This window comes from Varanus komodoensis, unplaced genomic scaffold, assembly GCF_004798865.1.
Source record: "Varanus komodoensis strain SLA01 unplaced genomic scaffold, ASM479886v1 scaffold17, whole genome shotgun sequence".
NCBI lineage: Eukaryota > Metazoa > Chordata > Lepidosauria > Squamata > Varanidae > Varanus > Varanus komodoensis.
The window spans coordinates 20,803,643-20,825,041 of record NW_025335505.1 but is presented as its reverse complement, the minus strand read 5'-3'; the positions used below and the strand labels follow the sequence as shown (position 1 = coordinate 20,825,041).

Genomic DNA, 21,399 nt, shown 5'->3' with positions numbered 1-21,399 from the left:
TCCCTTTGGCATAGTAGTGCATGGATTAAAGTGGCAGCTGTTGCTATTATGCTCCCAAGTTTGAATATTTTATTAAATCCCTGCAACAGCAAGAGCCTTGTGGAAGGAAGGAAGCACACATTCTCAACATTACCAGAACAGAGGAAGACAAGCACTTACTGCTTCAACATGATGATATGTGACTGAGCTCCAAGGAGAATGGTCCCACACTTACTCAAATGGTCAAGGTAACTGCTGGTGCGTATTGCAAATTGCAGGAACCAGTGAGAAGCGCCAACAGAAATACCAGCTCCAGACAGCACTACCTCAGTGACCAAAGGAGTCCAAGGGTACCAAAAATGAAACACTTGTTTAATCACACTGGTGCTAAAGCTAGATGCCAAATATAATGTCATTGCTTTCCTAATGCTGATCCTGCTAGTTATTCCTGCTAGCAGGAGTCAACAGGGTCCCTGTGTAGGTTACTGGCAAGTGAAGCTCTCATTTAGAGCACTGACAACCATGGTCTAGTATCCTAAGTATTAATTGTGGGGATGAGATCATCACAATGAGATTCTTGTCCGTTCACACTCACCCTTGTGTGTTATCCTTACTGTTTTAGTAAGCCGAGGCCAATCACACGAAACAAGATGGTGTCCATGCAGGCATCCCTGCATTAGCAGGAGTGGCATTTTCTGTTGTGGGGCGAGGGCTGCTTCTCCACCTTCACTTTGGTAGCAGTACGCATACCTTTCTTTGACTCCAGCATGAATTTTCTTCTACCCTCCACCTTAGGAACGCAGCAACTTAAGAAGCTGCTGTATACCAAAGCTAACAGTTGATTTCAAGCAGGCTTCTTCCCTAACCCCACCTGAGATGTCAGGGATTTGGCTTGGCATGCAAAGCGTGTACTCCACCACGAAGCTACTCTTCCTATGTTAGAATCCTGGTTTAGCAAGGTAAAAGAATGTTCACATGGGCCCAGTCTGTATATTCACAAGGTAGTTAACAAGCCACAGTGGCTTATTAGCCACTCCACGTGCAGCAGCTGCATGCCAGCTGATCGGCATATTATCCTTACCTAACACAGCTTTTGACATCTGAATCAGGTGAGGATGGCTTGCAGGCTGGTTAATAAGCCACCCAGAACCCAGGGCTTGCTGCAGAGTGGTTTGTTGGACACACAACATAGCTAATACACTACAATGGGCTGCAGTGATTGTGCAGACCAGGTCTTGTGTAAGAATATTGTGCTTAAATTCTAAATTGCAATAGAAGCATTACATTTCTTTTTCTAAAACTATCAAGAGTGATTTTCTATGCAGGCCAACTTGGGATATATAAAACTGGCCTGCACATTAAATGAAAAAGCTGGAGTTCAGTTAGACCTAACGAGAAATAGGGAATGCAGTTTTTATGTGATATAAAATGGCTTCAATAAGTAAAACAAGATTTAGATTGTGTGTCTGAAGGTAATTTTATTTCCCATGTTTTATTTTGAAATATTTTAGTACAAGTAACAAGGAGAAACAGAAAATAGGAATCAGAAGCTTTGTTTAAAATAATCAACTGTTCTTTATTAAGGACAGAAGCAAATCTAATTTTTTGTTACATGTAACTATTTTGTCAGCCAAAAAATTGAATTTAATAGAAGCTTCCCACTGTCCTCAATATGTTCTAGAAGTAGTTCTTTCCACATATAATCTGGATGACCAGACATCTACATAGCTAAAGAGAAAACGGACATCACGGTCACTATCTTTTTCATCTACTGCTAAAACCTATTCCCTGGCCTCCCCCAGGCTAGTGGTGCTCTTAATTTTTGCTCAGATCTGAAGCTCTTGCTTGTCTAGGGTAGGAGAGGTGATGTTTACTGTGGCCGATTGCTGTGGAAAGTCCCTATCTTACTGTAGAGGGGAAGAGTCAATGAAACATGTTGCACTACGGTGGTTCCTCTTCCCTTGCTGCTTTCCCTGCTGCTCTTACTGTTCTGGGCCAGACACTTTCATAGATCAGCCATGAAGAATCCAGTTTCCGCTTCCCGATGTAATGAAACCTGCCGAGTTGGAGAGAAGCATGTTGCTCGTTTTATCTTCTATGAATGATTCTCCCACACCCAGTGAAGCACATCTTTGTTTGGCTGCTGTTTTCTACACCTTAAGCGAAGCTTTGGATGTGTAACAATGAGGAAAAGCAGGAAGTGAAAATAACCTCCGCTTCCTTTTCTTTGTGCATCTTCACAATGGCTGAAGGTGGCACTTTCTGCTCCAGAGTAAGTGAATACAAGTTATACCTAAATACTGGTGTATACTATTCTTGCCACATTATGTGGAATGTGTGTTTTCCCTTTCTGGGGAGAAGCAGCAGAAATGTTCCCATCTCACCAGCTAGCCTGTTTGCTGGGGCAAAGGAAAAGGCCAACTATGCCTTTTGGTTCCAGAGGAAGAGGCTGCTGACCCCTTTCCAGCCAGCCACTGACCTTTAGTTATGCTTCTTAAGTTAAAAAATTATGGCTCTTACAGCCAACGGGGTGCAGCAAGGTACCCAATGTACTGAAATCATAATCATAATAATGTCACTTAAAACAATGTACATTCAAGTCTGAGCAAAGCTGTCTGACATCCAAGCTAGGATGCAAAAGCTTACTGTGGTAAATCTGCATGTTCACTAAATAATGCATAAAGAGCTGAAGCACACATCTGATCTGTCAGCAGGCAGCCAAAATTGTGGTTATTGATTTTTTTTTTCTGAAGGAAAAACTGAAACAGAGAGGTAAACTAGGGATAAGTTCGCCAGTTAGCCGGGAAAGGCCCTTTGTCCCAATATGAACAAATCCATCTATCCTTTCTGTCCAACTTCCATGAGGACATGCAACAACTCAAATCCATCAGTGGTTCAGGGTTTGGTGAAACCTATTCCTTTGCTCCAGTCCTTTGTCTAGTCAATGGCACATGTGCTTCACCCTGAATTTAGGTGCACTTCCTTTAAAAAAACCCTATTTTAGCAATGCTGTTGCTCCCCACATGCACAGTGAAAACCTGTCTTAAACAGCTGTTCTTTTAAAATCATACAGCAACATTTTTGGTGCTGAAAAGTCTCTTGCACTGTAAGGATGCTGAAGTTGAATTGTCCTCAGTATTATTTTAAGCAACATAATTGGTCACTTAAGTCATTGCTCAATAGGCAGTCTTTCTCCTTCACTGTGTGTGGCTTAGTAACATGATCGTGGTGGATCAGTGGTTACTTCAGGTAATGTAATATCCACTTGCCCATTTTTCCTATATGGTTCCTGCAGGACTATAGTTTGCTTTGGATCAGCAATTCTCAATCCCCTGTTGAGTCTCAGTGCAAATCACCTCTCCATCAGTCCCACCTGGATGGGTTGACTCTTCTTCCTGAGAACTGTCATCATTTGGATTGTTATTGCTTTCTTCCACTTGATGAAACTGTCTGCTAGAAGCTCGCTGCTGTTCTTCTTTAAGCTCTATATAAGAACGGGAAAAAGTGTGGAAGATGGAAGTGACGGGGAAAGCCATAAGCAAAATGCCACTCAAGATACTGCTCAGGGCTACCACCTGTCCTGGAATGCTACGGGGTACCATGTCGCCATAGCCAACAGTTGTCATGGATATGACAGCCCACCAGTAACTGCTGGGAACACTAGTGAATTCCTGCTTCGCTCCCATTTCACTCTCTGCCAGGTAAACCAGTGGGGAGAAGAGTGCCATAGCGACACAAAGGAAGAGGAGGAGGAGTCCAAATTCCCGCGTGCAGCGCCGCACAGTGAGCCCCAGGGTCTGCAGCCCCAGCGAGTGCCGGGCCAATCGCATGACATACAGGATACGAAGGGCGCGCAAGGTGCGGAGGACCAGACCCACTCTCTCTAGATACTTGTTTCCGACTCCACTACTACTGCCTCCAGGCTTGCTGCTGTTTTTGGTAGAGGCCACATCTACAATCAAAGAGATGTAGAAAGGCAAGATGGCCAAGATGTCTATAATGTTGAGTGGTGTCTTCAAGAAGGCGCACTTGCTCTCTGCCTGAATCGAGCGCAAGAGGAACTCAAAGGAAAACCACGCCACACAGACGGTCTCTAGCACAAAGATGTCATGGCACTTCTGGGAACATTCACCCTGTGGGGAAGGGAAGGCAGAACATTAAAACAGTCATTTAGCAAGCCAAGAAAAATGTTCTTTTGTGTAACGAGCTGCTACTGTCAGAGAGATCCCCGTGTGGCATGAGCTTGTGTGTCTGTGTGTTGAATCTATGAGCCAAATACAAACTAGTGGCTGTACTCTTATTTTTTAATGAAAAGTCCTACAAAAATTCATAAATTAATGGAAAAGGTGTTATGATGTATGCCAGTGCAGTGGAAAAAGTAACGCGGTCTATGCATCGGCCAGGGGTTGAACTCAGTGCATGGGACCTGACTCTAAAAAACTGAGAACCTCTACTTCACAATACAGAGTTTTGTATGAGAACCAAGCAAAGCTCTATTCTACAAAACAATTCCCTCTCCAATATCTTAATTAAAAACTAATCACTACTATTTTTCAAAACTTCTGGAGACAGACAATTGTTTGAATGAGTGATTATCAGTTCCTTACTAGAAAATCAACAGAGTCCTTATTTAAAGCCTGTGAACAAACTCACCTTTACAGCACTTAAGCGACAATGAATAATAATGATGATGGCTTTTCTTTGATTGCTTATCTCCACTTCTAAATATAGCTGCAATTTACTATTACCTTTTTGCCATTAACTTCCCTGTGAGAGTTAATCAACTCTAGCAGTAAATGGAGTGTACAACAGATACAGACTATTAAGATAAGCGTGAGTTGCCTTCTCCAATATATTTCATGCAATGCTATTATTCTGATTTTTGTTAAAACAGACACATGGGGGCATTTATAGCACAAGATGACAGAATGAACTGCAAAGTGAATCATCCATGTCCATGTCCAAGAAACAAAAACGGCACTATGAAAGGACATAAGAAGAGCCAGGCTGGATCAGCTCTATTTCACACAGAGGCAACTGCTATACACAGACACTGCCTAAACCGGAAGTGGTGTACAGTAACCATGGAAAGCCTTATTGTCCGTGAATTTTGCCAACCCCCCACAAGTTATCATTGGACTGAGATGAGGATTATGGGAAGGAGGAGTGAAAATTGGCAGAAGATATATTAATAATTTAACCTTATTTGCAGCAACAATGAACTGGCAAGACCTCTGATGAAAGGAAAGAAGAAAGGGCAGAAGCAGGACTGCAGCTGCACATGAAGAAAACAAAAATCATGATTATAGACGAATTATACAACTTTAATGACAACAATTAAGAAACTGAAATTGTGAGAGATTTGGCATAGCTTGGCTCAGTCATCAATTCAAGTGGGGGCTGCAGCCGAGAAATCGGAAGAAGACTGAGACTTGGAAGGGCAGTAATTTATGCTTCCAGGTTACTGCTGAAGATGAGCTCAAGGGCACTTGACTGGGAATTGTTGGCCTTGGACAGTAACAGTGCGAAAGTTGTAGCCTCTTGGACTGGCGGGCTAGCATCATTCCTCCTGCCAGGAAATGGGGTTAAAAGACTCCTGGCTAGAGAGAATCTTTTGTCTCTTACTGGGTTTTGATCTGGTGTGCAGTTTCACTCCCTGAGCAAGTGCAGCAAACTTCATTGTAGGAGGACTTGCTCTAGGGAAAGCGTAGCTTAGGGCTAGTTTTATTCTGTCTCTATGGTGCAACAAGGAATTTGCCTGTGCGGAGCTAAGATGTTGTACTCTGCTAACACTGTATAATTTTACTGCTATCTACCTGCCCTTTCTCCTTCTTTCTGTATCCGACGCCCCTTTCCCCTTCTTAATGCTTTGATAAACTTTCTTTGGTGCCTGGATGAGTTGCGGTGCTAAATGTGGGTCTAGTCTCTGGGCAGGTGACATCCAGCAATGGTGGGACAGAGAAGGGGCATTCTCTGGCATACTGTTACAAGTATGTGTGGATGTGAAAGCTAGACATTGAAGAAAGTGAACAAGAAGAAAACTCCCGAGTCCAAAACATGATACTGGCTTTGGAAATAATATGGGCCAACAGAAAGCTGAACTTGTGGGACCTTTATCAAATCAAGCCAGAACTTTTCCTGGAAGCAAATATAACAAAAATGAAGTTGTACTTCAGGTACATCACGACAGTCAAGATTCACTGGGGAAGACAATGATGCTAAGGAGAGTCAAAGGCAGAAGAAGAAGACAACCAACTATGAGACAGATCAATTCCATAAAGGAAGTTGCAGCCTTGAATTACAAGAGCTGAGCAGGGCTGACAAGGACAAGACATTTTGTAGGGCACTGATTCATAGTGTCGCCATTCAGACAAATTCACTGCATTTAGCAACAAGTGTTGGACACACGATTTACAATATGGATCCTTGGAGGTGTATGTGATGTTCACTCTAAAGATATACAGGATTGCACCTGAACTGGCATTTACCAAAACTTAGTCAAATTCATGGAGGATGGCTGTGTCAATCATTATTAGTCACCCTAGTTAAAAATGAGAACTCCATGTTCACAAGATGTAAAATTTTGGTTATTTTGCTAGTTTTTAGGAAAGAAAGAATTTACTACTAGGTGGCCCTATGGGCTGATGCTGCGAAGTAATTCTTATAGTCTTAATGTAAGCATGTGTTTTTAGCCAGCATCCTAAAAATGTGGCTGTTGAAAATGCAACACTGGATGGACTTTATCGTGCTTACATTAGGCTGCATGGTCAATCTAGCACATGTGATATTTTACAATTCAATCAACCTCTGCAGAGGCATTTTGCCTCAGAAGATGCAGAACAACACAGCAAAACTTTTGAGGAGAAATATGGTTTTAATTATCCTTTCTTCATTGCACGCATATTCTTTCAGAACATTGATTTGGGGCTTTCTATCATTCATTATTTAAAGATAGCTATGCTCCATACAATTAAGGTTTAAGAAAATTAAAACTGGTATCAGCTAGGTTTGGCTTTGGAAGTCACAAGGCAGACACTACCAGACACCTATGCAGCCTCTTCCACAGCTGATGGATGGCATTTGCTTGTAATGTCAAAAAAATCCAGCATGAAATGACTATGATTATATTCAAACAGAAAGTGTCACTATGTTGTAGCTTAGCAGTGATGTCTCAGGAAGAAATAGGTAGTTCTGAGATGTGAGGAAGGTTGACGTCCAAAACCAGCCTTTGTTGCTGTGAAAGGCTCAGCAGAAACCATGTAAATACAAGCACTTCTGGAAGTCAAGAAAGCAGACAATGGGAGAGTGAGGAAGGACTCTCACTCTCACACTGGCTAAGTTCAAGAAATGGTTGAGCAAAATGATGAATTCCAGATTAAAGGCGGTATGTAGTATTAGTGTTGAGCTCTACTCAGTGTGTTGCACAAGAAGGGCCCAACACTTGGACAGTAGAAAGTGCTGGTTCCAAAAGCAACCTCTGAAACAAATGGTCCTGTTTATTTCTGGCCCAGGACAGGTCAGTGAAGCTCCTTTCTGCAAGCTCCATTGACTTGCCCCGCTTTGGAAATGAACAGTTCCAATTATTTCTTGCTGCTGTTAGCACCACTAGCTCCTGCTGTGCTAGCAGTGGGTCTTGCTAGCATACAAGAAAGATCAGACATTGCTCTGAATGTTTACACATCAGTGGGTTGTACATCCCCCCTGCCTTGACACTAGACATCTTCAGATGGCAAATTCAGGAGCAATAAACGCAGCTAGAAGGATGGTGTGGGATCCCCTACTCTGTGAACGGATCCGTACGCACATACAATTGCACACACCGTCAAGAATGTTGCAAGGTTCCAGACTGCAACTGCACATGTCCATAGCTCAATGTCCAAAGTCAGCTGTGGAACCTCTAATCTTTCTCCCTTGGATTTATTAAAGATTTATTAAAGCATTTAAAGATGCTTCTGATAACTGACATAAAGGTCAGTTCTCACTTTTACTTCGTGTTCTCTGGTTGCTGTCAGCATACATATTAACACCTCTGCTTGTACTAGCGTGGCTAGAAATCAGCTTTGGCTGGCTGAAAACGATAAGCTGCCACATGCTGAGAAAGACACGAGACTGAATAGTCCTTTACTGTGCTTTGTTTGTAAGCCAGAGACGTGCATCTCAGCCAGCAGGCCCTGTGAAAATACTCTCAGTATACCTGCCATTGGGAGAGGCTGCAAGCAACTGTGTTTAAATCATGGCTGAAGCACAGCACTATTCGCTTACTCTGTAAGACTAATCAGCATTTGAACCAGGTCTAGGCAACCTGATAGCCTCCAGATGTTTTGGTCTACAACTTCCATAATCCCTTACCATGGACAGTTCTGGTTGAGGTTATGGAAGCTGTAGTCCAAAGCATATGAAAGGCACAAGTTTATCCCCAAATTAAGCTCTCATCTATGTAAGGGACTCTTGAAAGGTTGAATGTTGGCTTTTGGAAAATAATATGTAACCTCTGCCCTAAGCAATAAGACCTAGTATTTCATTGTTCTTAAAAATCTCACATTTAAGTGAAATTGTCACTTCATTCAGGTATCTCAGAAAATATGATGGCATTGTAGTAGCTAAACAATGTAATTTAATAAATTCATGATCAGTTAAAAGTAAGCTTCCTAATTAGCAAAGAGATCCTTAATCAGTTGACAGCAGTAATTCCTATTGTGCAGCTAAGTAAAGATGTATAGATGAGAAAAAGGTATTTGCAGGCATGAGAAAAGATAAATGAGGCATTATATGAAAGTGTGTGTGGGTGAGGGTGTGTATTCAGAGTTCAGGAGACAATGCACTATTCTAATAACTCTCTTCCCATGTAAAATCTAAAGCCCAACCAGGTGCATGCTTCCTCAGTGCTCCAAATTGTTGATCATGTGGACATGCGCCCAGGCCACATCACCACTTTTGAGCAAGTGTAGAGGAAGGACATAGGGAGGTGGTAGGCAAATCTTCACAGTTTACAGCTGTAGATACAGCAACCAGGTGGGTCCACAAAAGGAGGAGGAGAGTAGCAGAGGGAAGAATGTGGCAGGGAGGCCCATCTCCATCTTTAATTCAACCCATAAAGCAAACATAGACAAAGCAGGGAAACAGCAGTCCAGGTATCCAGACAACCATTTCCATGCAAGTACCACTATCAGAAGAAATCCACCAGCTTGCACCTGGGAATGCCTGAATGCCACGTCTGCAAGTGTATCTACAAAGAAGCAGCACGGCTGGGTGTTTGTTTTTATACAATGCAGGCTCACCAGATCTGAATTACTGGCGTCTCAGGGCGGTTTACAACAAGCACAAATAAAATAAAAATGCAGAAATTTGCTCTGTTATACAGAACTACTAAATCAGGACAGGCAACATGAAGCCTATGGGGAACAAGGCATCCTTGAACACCTCTCCTGGCAGTTTATCTGCCTACCCCACCACGCTTTTACAATAGCAAGTGGTCTCACCTGCCACTGGGATCATGTCAAAGCAAGGAGAGAGAGTGCCCCCAGGCCACATGTGGGACTCAATGACAGTTCTAGGAAATGAGGAGAATCCTTTCACTTGCAACACACCAATTTTGTATTGGTGTCTGGGTCAGTTTCTTAAATGGTCCAACATGCCCACAGGCACAAGAAGTTGCCTACCCCGATCTAGAAAATTACTAACGTTACTGCTAACAAACTGTTTGTTAAACCATTTCACAGCTGAGTCACAATCCTGGAATAAAGACTACTTTATAGCTCTTTCTAAATTCACAGCCGTATCTCCACTGTTTTCCACTGCACTTCCAATAAGGTATATGGGTACAGGGCAATTTTATCATTAATTTACAACAATTAAATTCATTTAATTAATTTATTAAAAACTTTTTATCCTGTCCTATCACAAAGTCTCAGGATGGTTCTGACATTAGCTTAGAAGAGAAAAGATTGAGGGGAGACATGATAGCTGTCTTCAAATATTTGAAAATCTTGCAAAAGTTGCAACAGAATTGCTCCAGAGGGCAGGACTAGAAACAACTGAGGACAGCAGAGTTTGGCTGAACTTAAGGGGAAAATTCAAACTCCATCAGTGGTATAGACTGCTTTGGGTGATGGTAGATTCTCATTCACTGGAGGTATTTAAACAAAGGCTGGTTATTTGTAAGGGATGCTGCAGTTGCTTCCTCCACAAAGCACAGAGTTGAACTAGAATCACAAGATGATCTCCAAGCTCTCTTCCAAACATGGATTTTTATGTACATTAGAATCACACAAAGGTAGTTTTCTGACCCAGTAAAATGAAATGCAACTAATATTGTGACAGGTAAATGATTATATTCATACTGCAAGCTGAGACAATTTGTGAGAAAATAGAGAAGAGGAAGTCTGAAGAGAAGATCTCCGATTATGAGAGAGAACTGTGGTGATTAGAGTCAACAAACCCATCTAGGAAGATATTTTCATGGCCTTCTGTTCACTGCAGTCAGCCCTCTCCTACCCTAATGGTGAAGACCTCTTTCATTTATCGAAACCCTGCTTCCTATCTTAGGAAGATCAGCTGTCCTAGAACATGTTCTACCCTTTGCATTTGCTGTTTGTATCTAGCAGTCAAGTGAAGCAGGAAGCAGGAAGGAAGGTTTCTCTGTAGATGTCTGGGCCATGCTTCTTGCCAGTGAACAGGATGCCTGACATTTCTCTTGGATGCAGTCTGTTACAAGTGACTCATCTGGCTCACAAATGACCTACTGCATGAAACCAAGCAGCAACCAATCATTTTGATTGAAAATATACAGGAACAGCCAGGCTTGGCTTTCAACTGTCCTCCTGTGCCAACTGTGGCTAAGACATTCCTCTGCTCCTCTCTCAGTCCTGGTGATGTACTTAAAGACAAAATGCACAGCAATTTTCTGGAAAAAAATACTCAAGAGGCAATTTCTTGCCTAAAATCTTAGGCTGCCATTTTCTTCGAACGGGTGCGTTTCAGTGTGGCTGCCTATGTCGGGCTAAGAGCTTTTATGTGAAATTTGGAAAAAGAATATGTTAGGCTGACTGTAACATTCTCACAAGCCCTCGTAGCACTACATCCCACTTTCCTGTGCTTCACAGAACAGCTGTGGTGCTGTCTCACCTCTCCACTTCATACTACGGAGAAGCATGTTTCACATAATGAAGGTGCACATCCTCCAAGCCAAATTTAAAGAAAGCAAAATCAAGCCTTGGGACAGGGAGTTTAATTCACAGTCATACCGACTCACCCCCTTCACAATGCAAGAGGACTGTGTCCCAACATGGCTTGGACATAGTTCTGCAGCTTGTCACCATCGGCATCATAAGCAACATCCAGTGAACGCTCCGTACAACTGCATTCTATACAGCGATTGCAGAAGCAATAGAGATAAAAATTGCATTTTCTCAGCAGTGAAAGGCAGGTCAAGGCTGCACAATATGATATCCCACATCAGAAACACAACTGCAAGGGAGGATGTATGACCCATACATAATGAAAAACAACCAAACATTTATTATTCAAAAACCAAACTGGGTTTGGAAGCCCTAAAACTTGTTTCTTCAAGGTAATAAGAACCTGAAAGAAACGTTAGCACTTATGTATGCAGACATGATTTCATAAAACAGACCTATACAAAAGCCTAGTTCCAGAGGAAGGCACCAGAGGGGGGGCTGAGCTGCTAGTTCCCACAGGAACACTACAACCTTTTTCAGTCTCCTTTTCCGCTGACAGCATCACACCCTGTTGAACAGCAGGGAGACCTAGTTTTTTTTTTTTTATCACTTCCAACTTCTTCCCTTTCCCCATATACATGCAGTTGCTGAATCACACTGCTGTTCTGTTTACAGCATTACTAGAAGATGCTCAGTCCTCTCTGTCCTTTGATGAAACCCTTGACTTGAAAACTCTGGTTCATGCCCTGGTCAATTCTTGCCTTGGCCACGGTGCCCTCTCTAGTCTTCTCTTCTTACTCTGGTACATTCACCTCTATAAAATACACTGTTGTCAATGTCACTAACTTCTCTCATCACTCTAATCCTATGAAATCCCAGTACTGACTTCCCTTCACTCTCAGTTACAGCATAAGCTTACTATCCTTGCGTTCATAATCATCCCCAGCCTTGACCCCCTTCCCTTCCTGCTCATACACCAACACATCTTGCCCGTGACCCTCACTTCTCCGGTTCTACTGCCCTTAGCTGCTCAAACACACTCTGCTTCCTCCGTTGCTTCCCTTTTCACGTGGAACTGCCTCCCAGGACACCAGCATAATACCACCTTCCACACTTCCTCACAGTCCTCAAGTCCTTTCTCCAACCACCCTGTACTTCCACGATGAGAACTACTTCACAGTCTGTGTGTGTGTGTGTGGGGGGGGGGGAGTGCCAAATTGCCCCCCTCCAGGTACTCTAGAGGCCAAATAATGACAGTGATTGTGGCCATGCCATTCTGGCTTTTTTCCACACTGAGAAGAGCACAGGGAAAGGTATTTGGATGGCACAAGTCTCCTGCCAGGGATGGCTCAGTAGCACACTAGAAAGAGCAACTCTGCCCAATGTTGGCACGCTGTTTGCAGCACACAAATGACTCCACCAGGACTGGGCAAAGCTTCACACATACTGTATCCCCACTGTTGCTCCCATGGATCAAAGTGGGGACCTTGGTCAGCCAGATTAAGCCCACAGACTGGGGGTTTCCCATTCATATTTTTCATGAGACTAGTCCCCAAGCCCTACCATAGCTGAGTATTTGTAACTGACCAGAATGTTTAGCCAGGCCTCGACTTCTCTTCCCTTTCTCTGCTCACATGGAATCAGAATATAGAAAATATAGACTGCAAGTCCCTTCTACAAGGACCTCTCCTCTTGTACACAGTGAAGTGCTATGCACACTGTAAAGTACCATATAAATCCTTATCAGTGTCAGTATCACAGAAATGTTTGCGTAATAATCAAAATCATTCTAAAATGGCAAGGCACTGTATAAAAATCAAGCAGACCCTGCTTGCAGCTGTATCACAGCGCAGAGGCAGTGAACGGCAGTTCTGTGAAGCTGGATGGGTGAATGGAGGTTATTGTAGGGAGGGCTGGTGGGATTCCGTTCTTTTAGTATGTCCAAACAGTATGTCCAGGAGTGGAAAATCTTGTTAGTGCATCACACAACATTCAGTCACTAGTGTTGGGTGTATGATGTCCTAGACCTTTTTTCCTTCCTTGTTATCCCAATCCTTTCTTGGATTTTAAACTGCAATTTATTCCTAGCATTCCATTTCCTTACATGAATCTGTATCCTTAGAACAACTGACTGCTAAATCTTTATGCAGGTAAGCAGGCCATTGTAATTCAGAGAGGAGCATATCTGTTTTCTGACTCACTGCATTTAACATCTAGGTTTAAATATTTAATTGTACTCCATGAACATTACCAGATTCTCAGTCTCAGGATTGGCTTTGATCATTTGTGTTTGCATGGATTCCTGAGAGGATCACATGGAACTACAATATAACACCCTTGGGTTAGCCTACACCTAACATGCAGAATTAACTCGCTATAGTCAAGAAACTGAACTTCACATGAAGTGCACACTTGCTCCCTTATGATTCTGTCATTTGAAATCTTCCCTCTTTATTGTCCCAATAGCTCCTTTCTGATACTGGGTTTCCTCCTCTGGATATCATGCCACCAAAGGAGCAATAATCTTTGGGATGGCCTTCAGGTAAGATGTGAAGGTTAGAAGAAGAAACTGGTCATTTACTAGGAAATTTATAAATGAAGGGATATTTTGCTTATTTTTGTATGAGGAGACAGACTGGGGAGGGCAGAACTGTGGGAAAAAACAGTGAATCGTATGTTACTTTTAACATGTCAGCCAAGCAGAGAACTGAGAACCTTCAAGAGAAATTGTGAGGCCAGTGAGTGCAGATGAAATAGGTGAAATTTGGAGAGACTGCTTACTTCCTATAGCAGAGATGCAAAGTCCATATGACCATACTGGTACTGTTTAATGTCAAGCTGATGAAAAGTCAAACACAGCTGCTTCATACTGGATGAGAAAGTCCCACCCGGATGACATAGGTGAGTCCAACAAACTTGACTCCAGTGGTTAGAAAGTTGTGGTTTAAGCTTTTCCTTGTACAGTACAAACAATATCATTTTGATTATGTGAAACTTTTGATGGGCACCAGGAACAGACTGGGAATTCTGTGTGCTGCTGAGACACTCAGTAGACTTCCTGACTTGGGCATAATGCTGAAGACCTCCAGGTTCATGGTTCACAGACCCACCCCCACCCTTGGGTGCAGACTTTAACATGATCAGACCTCTAGCTGTTTCATTAAGTCACATCAGAATGTAGCTGATATATCAAAATAATGTAGGAACAACAGAAGCCATTATGTTGATGTTGCGTTTTATGTCTGAAATAAGGTTTACATCGGTTTTATGAAATAAAATTTCTAGTTCCCATTTATTAAAACAATGTATTTGCAAATATATTACCTACCCTGGCTCCTGATAGAAATGAGAAAAGCTGCAATGAAGTGTGTGCAAATTAAGATAAAAACTATCTAAGAGCTTCAAGTGTTCTATATGATTCATGATTAATATTTATTCCTCTTTCTTCTCTAACATGCTCTCCAATTCAAAAGTACTAAACCACATATTCCTTTTGAAAGTTTCTTAATTGCAACTGTCCTTCACTTTTAAGTAAGGTACAGAGGAGAGAAAGTAAGAACTAGCACAAAGGTTGTCCAAATGATTACACCGAGCAGGAAAAGTGACTTGTGAGAAAATCTGTTACTCCCATAGCAACACAGAAGGTGATGGCAGGATGGACATGAAGTGCCTGCCCTTGCATATGCAGGAGCTCAGTGGGACAGCTTCCTTCCTTCTGAACTTAGTTGAGGATGAGAAATTGGCACACATTAAATGCTACGTTTGTTTCTGTCAATTTATTTAAAGCTTTTCTTTTGGCATTCTTATGTATTCAACACTATTTTCTGGAAAAGTAGCAGACAATCAATGGGAAATAAGGGAATTACTGCATTAAAGTACTAGTATACCTCAGCAGTTGTACAACAAACAGCAAACAAGAGAAGTTCCCTATGAGGCCACCACAGTGACAACTGAAAGAGAACAATTCTTTGGTTGTTTCTCTCAGTTTCCCAAATGAGAATCTTAGCAGTTCCAGAACCCTTAAGTGTAATGTGCATGGACCACAAACAATATTTTGCTATGTGTGATAAAGCTATACTTCTTCCTCTCTTAGTACTGCTTCTGCACTGGCATACTAATATGCAATGTATTATTTCTCTGATTCACTATTTGCCCTTTGCTTTGAGGAGGTTAAATGTTGACCCTGGCTTATAATCAGAGGCATCAGTCTGTTTTCCTCTGAAACCACTTTGTATAGCTGCCTGGATTGCTGCCTGAGGACTATCGCAGCACATTCACTTCCAAAGCACTCCAACCACAGATGTTCTTCTAGCTGCACACAATACCATGTTGAAAAACCCTAATAAAATTTGGGGAAATAATGAAGTGTAGTTTACTTTACAGTCATTACACTGATTTGTTTTCTCTTTAATTTTTGGGCTGCCCAGGTCTCTCTTTCACTCTGTGACACATATTTGTACAATTAACATCAAAATAGTAAGGGGGAAGAGAAGGTGGATTAAGAGCACAACCCAACAGTACCTTTTCCTATGCAAGCGCCTTGAAGCTGAATGTGACTTGCGCAAAAGTGTGTCCATGATATAAGACTATCGTTGGAATATGAAAAGGAATGCAATATTACATTCTGCAATCGTTATTTATAGCTGTGCACTGATGGAAGAAAAGATTCAGAGACAGCTAGTGAAAATAATGAGAGCTCATACAGATAACCAAGCTGCTATCTAGCTTTATACTATCCTGCCAAGCGGTGAGAAAGTTTTCGCCTCGGTATCAGTGCGATAAAATAGCAATCTATGATCACCCAACATATAACAAAATTCTCTTTCCAGAACTTCCTACAGTTAATAGAGACACTGATATTTTGTCATAGCAAATTGACTCAAATCTGGTACACAATAATGAATCATCCGGAAATTTATTTATTTTTGATTACATAAGCTAGGATCTAAAGCATTTCTTGTCATGACCCAAAGGTACCGTGCTTGTGCAATAGGGTAGTCCCTAATTTCATTGAGTTCCCCCAAGCAATTCCACAAGGTCCCCCAAATTGTAGGAATGGTTTTTCACTGGATATAAGAGGATGAAGTAGAGCTCTACTGCGTCTCTGCCTGTGCTTTTCTGCATCTGTGCGATTGAAACTGACATTATTTATTTACTTACCTTTTCTGACATTTTGACAGAGAGCTGGTTATGGCCAATGTGCCATATCAGTCCAAGCACTCAACGGCACAATGGTCAGATAATCATATATTCTATTTCCCAAGGATCTAGCTCAGTTAAATTATGTGTTTTATTGTGTTTCTTTAAATGGGAATTTCATACATTTTGGTAACAGAAGTATCTATTCATTTCCAGCATGTGTGTTTCTCATTCATTTTGGACGTCTTTGTACTATTCCAGTTTGGTGTTTGCCTTTTCTGAAGAATATTAATTTGAATACAATTTCATATGTGCACCTGTTCCCCAGTAGTGATCAAACTGTAATACTGATAACTATTTTATAATGTCGCATTCTTGCTTATCTGTTACCTAGAAACAGCAAGGATGCTGATGGATATTTTATAGCTGTCAGAAGTTTTCCCCCAGCATGACAAATTTCTCACTCCTGGTATGAACCATGAACTGCTGCTTTGCAAACAGCAAAGTTTATGACCTGATATGAACAACAAATGACCTCATTCCCTGCCAAAATGGCACATGGGCATGATCCAGCCATAATGAAACACTTCTAAATCCAACTGGCTTCAGCAGGAGCTATTTAAGCATGTGCTTATTCTCTACTAAAGTGGATGAGATTTGAAAATGTATTAAAGGAACAAGATATGATATGTCCATCCAATAGGTAACTAATGAAAGTGTGTACCTTATGTAGGTATTGTATGGATACCATGTGGATTTACATTTTGCAAGAATAGAAGCATTTAACCAACAATTCTGTAAAAATTCAGAATTTTTACCTACTACTACATATACCTACTATCACTGACTTTGACATTTTATTAATTCCTCAAAATGGTAAATGTAACCCAAGTGTACTGAGTGTTTATCAGCCTCCAAGGATAGTTCTATTTCCCTTCATGAGCAAACACAGAAAAGTCATTCACAACAGAATTCTATCCAGAGGAAGAATTTGTTTGGAACTGTGATTGGGGTTTGAATCAAGTGTTATTGGACGTTAAGATTCACCCTTTTATCAAGAAAATGCCAATATGGAAAATTAAATATGCTTCTCTGCCCTCTATGATTCAGCTTGCTCTTTAAAGAAAGAACAGGAACATCTGTATGACTGAGGACCTTTCAACTATTTGCACAAACGCACAGCCTTTGGTTGCACAGCATGGAACCCTTAGAGTTTGTGTATCCATTACCCCATCGCTTGAGTGGGCAGCTTCAACTCCCTTGGAAATACCGATGCCTTCAAAATCACAATTACTCTAAAAACACTTCTTACAGAGACTTGACATATAACTCTAGTACTTCAAATATGAAGTCCTTTTTAGGAGAAAGCAGAAATCACATTCAAGAATAAGACATGTTGTGTGTTGAGAGACAACATGCTTGTTGGATTACTTTCTCTGCACCACATAAAATCTTATAAACCGCTTCTATTTCATTTTCCCACACCATTCCAAAGCAACCTCCCTTAGTGCCCATGAGGCTTTCCTGCCCCTACCAATTTTCCAAAAGAAAATTTTAACAGGGATGACTAATAGCAAGCCGCCAAGTGAAACAGCAGCCTCCACCATCCACCATTTTTATTTCCCCAAAATGCCTTTGAACCTCACTGGCACTTTGCTTTGAAGTATACCAAGTCAGCCAACAGAAATGCTTTCAGAAGCAGCAGCAGCCTTTCCTGTAATACTGCCTAAGCTTGGTGGGTGGGCACAGCATCAGAGAGTGATGAACAATTCCAAGGGCAGGAGAAAGGGAGACAGGTGTATGTGAAAGAGAAGATCAAGAGAGAGGGAGTGTGTGTGTGTGCTTGGGAGGAGGTGGTCCTGAGAAAAAAGGCTAACCTATTAATTTGGGGGACTAATTTTAAACATTAAAATTAACTTATTGAGACACACTTTAAAGATTTTGCCTTCTGTGAAATGGAATTTTTGAACAAAAATAAGTGGGTTCAAGTAAGTAGGTTTTGTATTTTGAGACCCAAAGCCCAACATCTCCCCTTTTTTCAAGTTTTTGGACAAGTTAAGTATCTCTCGGCCTCAGTGGTTTTCCTTTGGTGATGTGGGTACCTTATGATTGGCACTCTCTCTGCAGAAACCATGCTGTGAGTATACTTTCTCAAATAGACCCAAAAAGACTGGGGGCATGGCTCTGTCATGTCCCACTTTACTCACCTTTTGCTCCAAGATTCTAACTTTTCCCATAGAGGAGCTTTTCTGCCTGCCCAATGATTCTGGTGGCCCTTTGTTGTACCTTTTTGAGCCCTACGACATCCTACCTCCCAATATCTGTCTCAGTATTATAGAATCTCATGTCTGGGGAGGCCAAATCTGGCCTTCCATGGTTCTCCATATGGCTATGTTCCTTCTGCATGCCCCACCCATAACATCCAGCCACCCATGGTTTGGGGGTTTCCTGATGCTTCCTTTTCATCCTCAAAAATCGAAATGTTTCCCAAGGTTCAGTTACAGGCATTGAGAGGTTTAAGCTAAAATACACTGATATTTTTGATATCTTGGCCCCATCCTGGAATGCGGCCCCTAAGAGCTTCTCCAAAATAGAATTTGGCTTCTGGTTAGAAGAGGTTAAACACATTTGGTTTATGCCATTTACAAACAATGGCAAATAAAGGCAAATATTTGGGGGAATACTTTTTTTTCTTTTAACCATCCCTGTCCACTATTCCTATTCTTTGCAGGGTAGGTTTTAAAATGTTTCCATTTCCTGATGAACTGCTATTTCTAGAAATGGGGAGCTAATTCTCAAAGAATATTGAGAAAGCTTTTTGGAAAAAAGACTCCTTTTCAGTTTGAGAAAATGAAATGTAAGCTAGAGCTGGAGCTTCTTTTCTGCATCCCACTGAATCCCATTTTTACAAAAGTCCCTCTCAATTGAGAAAGGTTTACTTTGGAGTAATCATCATCATCATCATCAATTACATTTCTATACTGCCCATAGCCAAAGCTTGTTTCAGATCAAGTTAAATGATCCCAAGTTAAGTTAATTAAAAGATTAAGACCATTAAACCCAAGTCAAAGGCTTCCTAGTTAAAGGAACATTTCAGTATCAGTTACTTACATATGGCATTTTGATTTCTCCAAATAAAACAGCTCACTGTCTCCAAAAAAACTTCACCCTTTCCCATCCTACTACTCCCCCACCCCCAAAACTTGCAATTCTACATATTAACATAAATATACATGGGTAGGAAATTATTCAGAATACCAGTAGGCTCATGATTAATTTCAAAAGGGAGCATGTCCCAAAAATAAGAGCATTACTTAAAAGGCAATTGAGTGGTAGAATTGAGAGAATTAAATTGCTCAGGAAACAACAAAACATATACTAATGGCTTTGATGTCACGGGCAAACAAATGGGGTATTCTGAGATCTCTCTGCAGGACTATGAAGTAGCAGGCATGCTCAGAGTCAGAAACAACGCAGTTTATCTTCTCTAAAAGTCATTAACAGCAATAATTAATGAAAAGGCCTTAGTGAATGGTTACACACAAGACTAGCTTGGAAAAAAAGCAATAAAATAAAAGGGAAATGCTGGTTTCACAGAAGAGACAAGACAATGGCCAGGATACGGGGTTTTGTGAGACATCTGCCCAAATCAATTTCAGGCAAGTTGCTTCCTAAGAATTTGCTAACTTTCCAAAAGAGAAAGTAGAAATGAGAGCAGTACTAGAGGAAAGTGAGCATCCATACTCAGGACTGCATCAGCTCTTCATGCTATTTTCAGTGTCAGACTGCATGAAAATGAAATAGTGCAGAGAAATGGTACTTCTGAAGTTTGCTTATATGTGTATTTCTGGCATTTGAAATACAATTGTGTAAACTGAGTTTTGATCATTATGCACTTACCCGTTCTTCTTCTTCTCTGAGATCTGGCATGGTGCTAATACAGAGACTAATTGCAGTGATGGCAACAAAGGATACAGAAATGCAAGCAAAGATCTTTCCTGGGATCCCTGAGTGAGGATTCTCCACCATATCCCTGAGCTTTCTCATGCACAAACGCAAGCGGCTGCTGTCCTCAAAGGCACATTGTGGCTCTTCATTAGCTATTATTTCCCCTTCAAATAATGTGGCTTCTGCCATCTCTTCCTCTTTCTGCCGCAGTCTTTTTTTACAGCACCACTCAAGATTTTCCTCTTCTATCCCCCAGTAAACCAGCTCATCTTGGAAGGAAAGGGCACACATTTCCCTGAGGAGCCTTAGCTTCCCAGCTGTCAAAAACGTCATGATGGTCCGGAAGGCACAAGGGTTGCGGTCAAAAAAAAACTCATTGCAGTTGACATCATAATCATCACAGATATCCATTATCTCATCAAAGTTGTTGCATGATTTTAACTTTCCAAGCCTGGTCAAGGGACAATTCTCTAACGTGGTCCATGGAATCCTGTATTTGATGCCACCTACATTGATGATCACATACCTGGTCAGGTCCTCCCGGCAGGCAAAACAGCACAAGTCTTCTCCAGGACGAAGAAGTTTGGCTTTTTTGTAGAAGAATCCTTTCTTTGTCTGCACTTCGCAGAGTGTCTCCAAGTTGTTGTAAGAATATGAGGTGAGCTCGGGATCTGGATTCCCAGGGAGCAGTGCCATTTCCTGATACATTGGTTACGTTCATGGAGGTGCCCAGCCTAATCGAAGAAATGGTAGATTCTTGTCTGGTGGGGCACAGAAGGCCACTCTAAAAAGAACAACAACAATAACAAGGAGGTTGACATCATCAACAACAACAAAGCAAGAGTGTCACAGCATTCTTATCAGGGCAAAACAAAACTTCTTTGCGTTTTCTATTTAAGGCACCGTCGAGTTCGGATGTCCAAACTCCTCTGAACTCAGATAATTACAGGCCTCCTAAGCAGAGCAGAAGCACCATGAAGGCAAATATTGCCTCTGTGCTCCTCTCACCTTGTGAAAGCTTAGACAGACAATTTTGGCTAAGTGGTGCACTCACGGTGAGGAGGGGGGAGGATGAGGCACAACTCGAATTCGTGGCATCCTGGCAGTGCTGGTTCCTCCGCTCCCTGCCCCTGAGGAGGGCTGCAGCAGGCTTTCT

At 41.6% G+C, this 21,399-nt stretch overlaps 1 protein-coding gene across 1 annotated transcript; it reads right to left on the bottom strand.

Annotated features, from left to right (window-relative positions):
• Positions 1-3,293: 3,293 nt before the first annotated feature.
• On the bottom strand, positions 3,294-20,951 carry KCNG2 (potassium voltage-gated channel modifier subfamily G member 2). The gene is made up of 2 exons (XM_044426569.1): positions 20,196-20,951; positions 3,294-4,112 (listed from the first exon to the last, which is right to left on the bottom strand). The coding sequence occupies exons 1-2, from the start codon at positions 20,949-20,951 to the stop codon at positions 3,294-3,296; spliced, it is 1,575 nt and encodes a 524-aa protein (XP_044282504.1).
• Between the last annotated feature and the right edge of the window lie 448 nt (positions 20,952-21,399).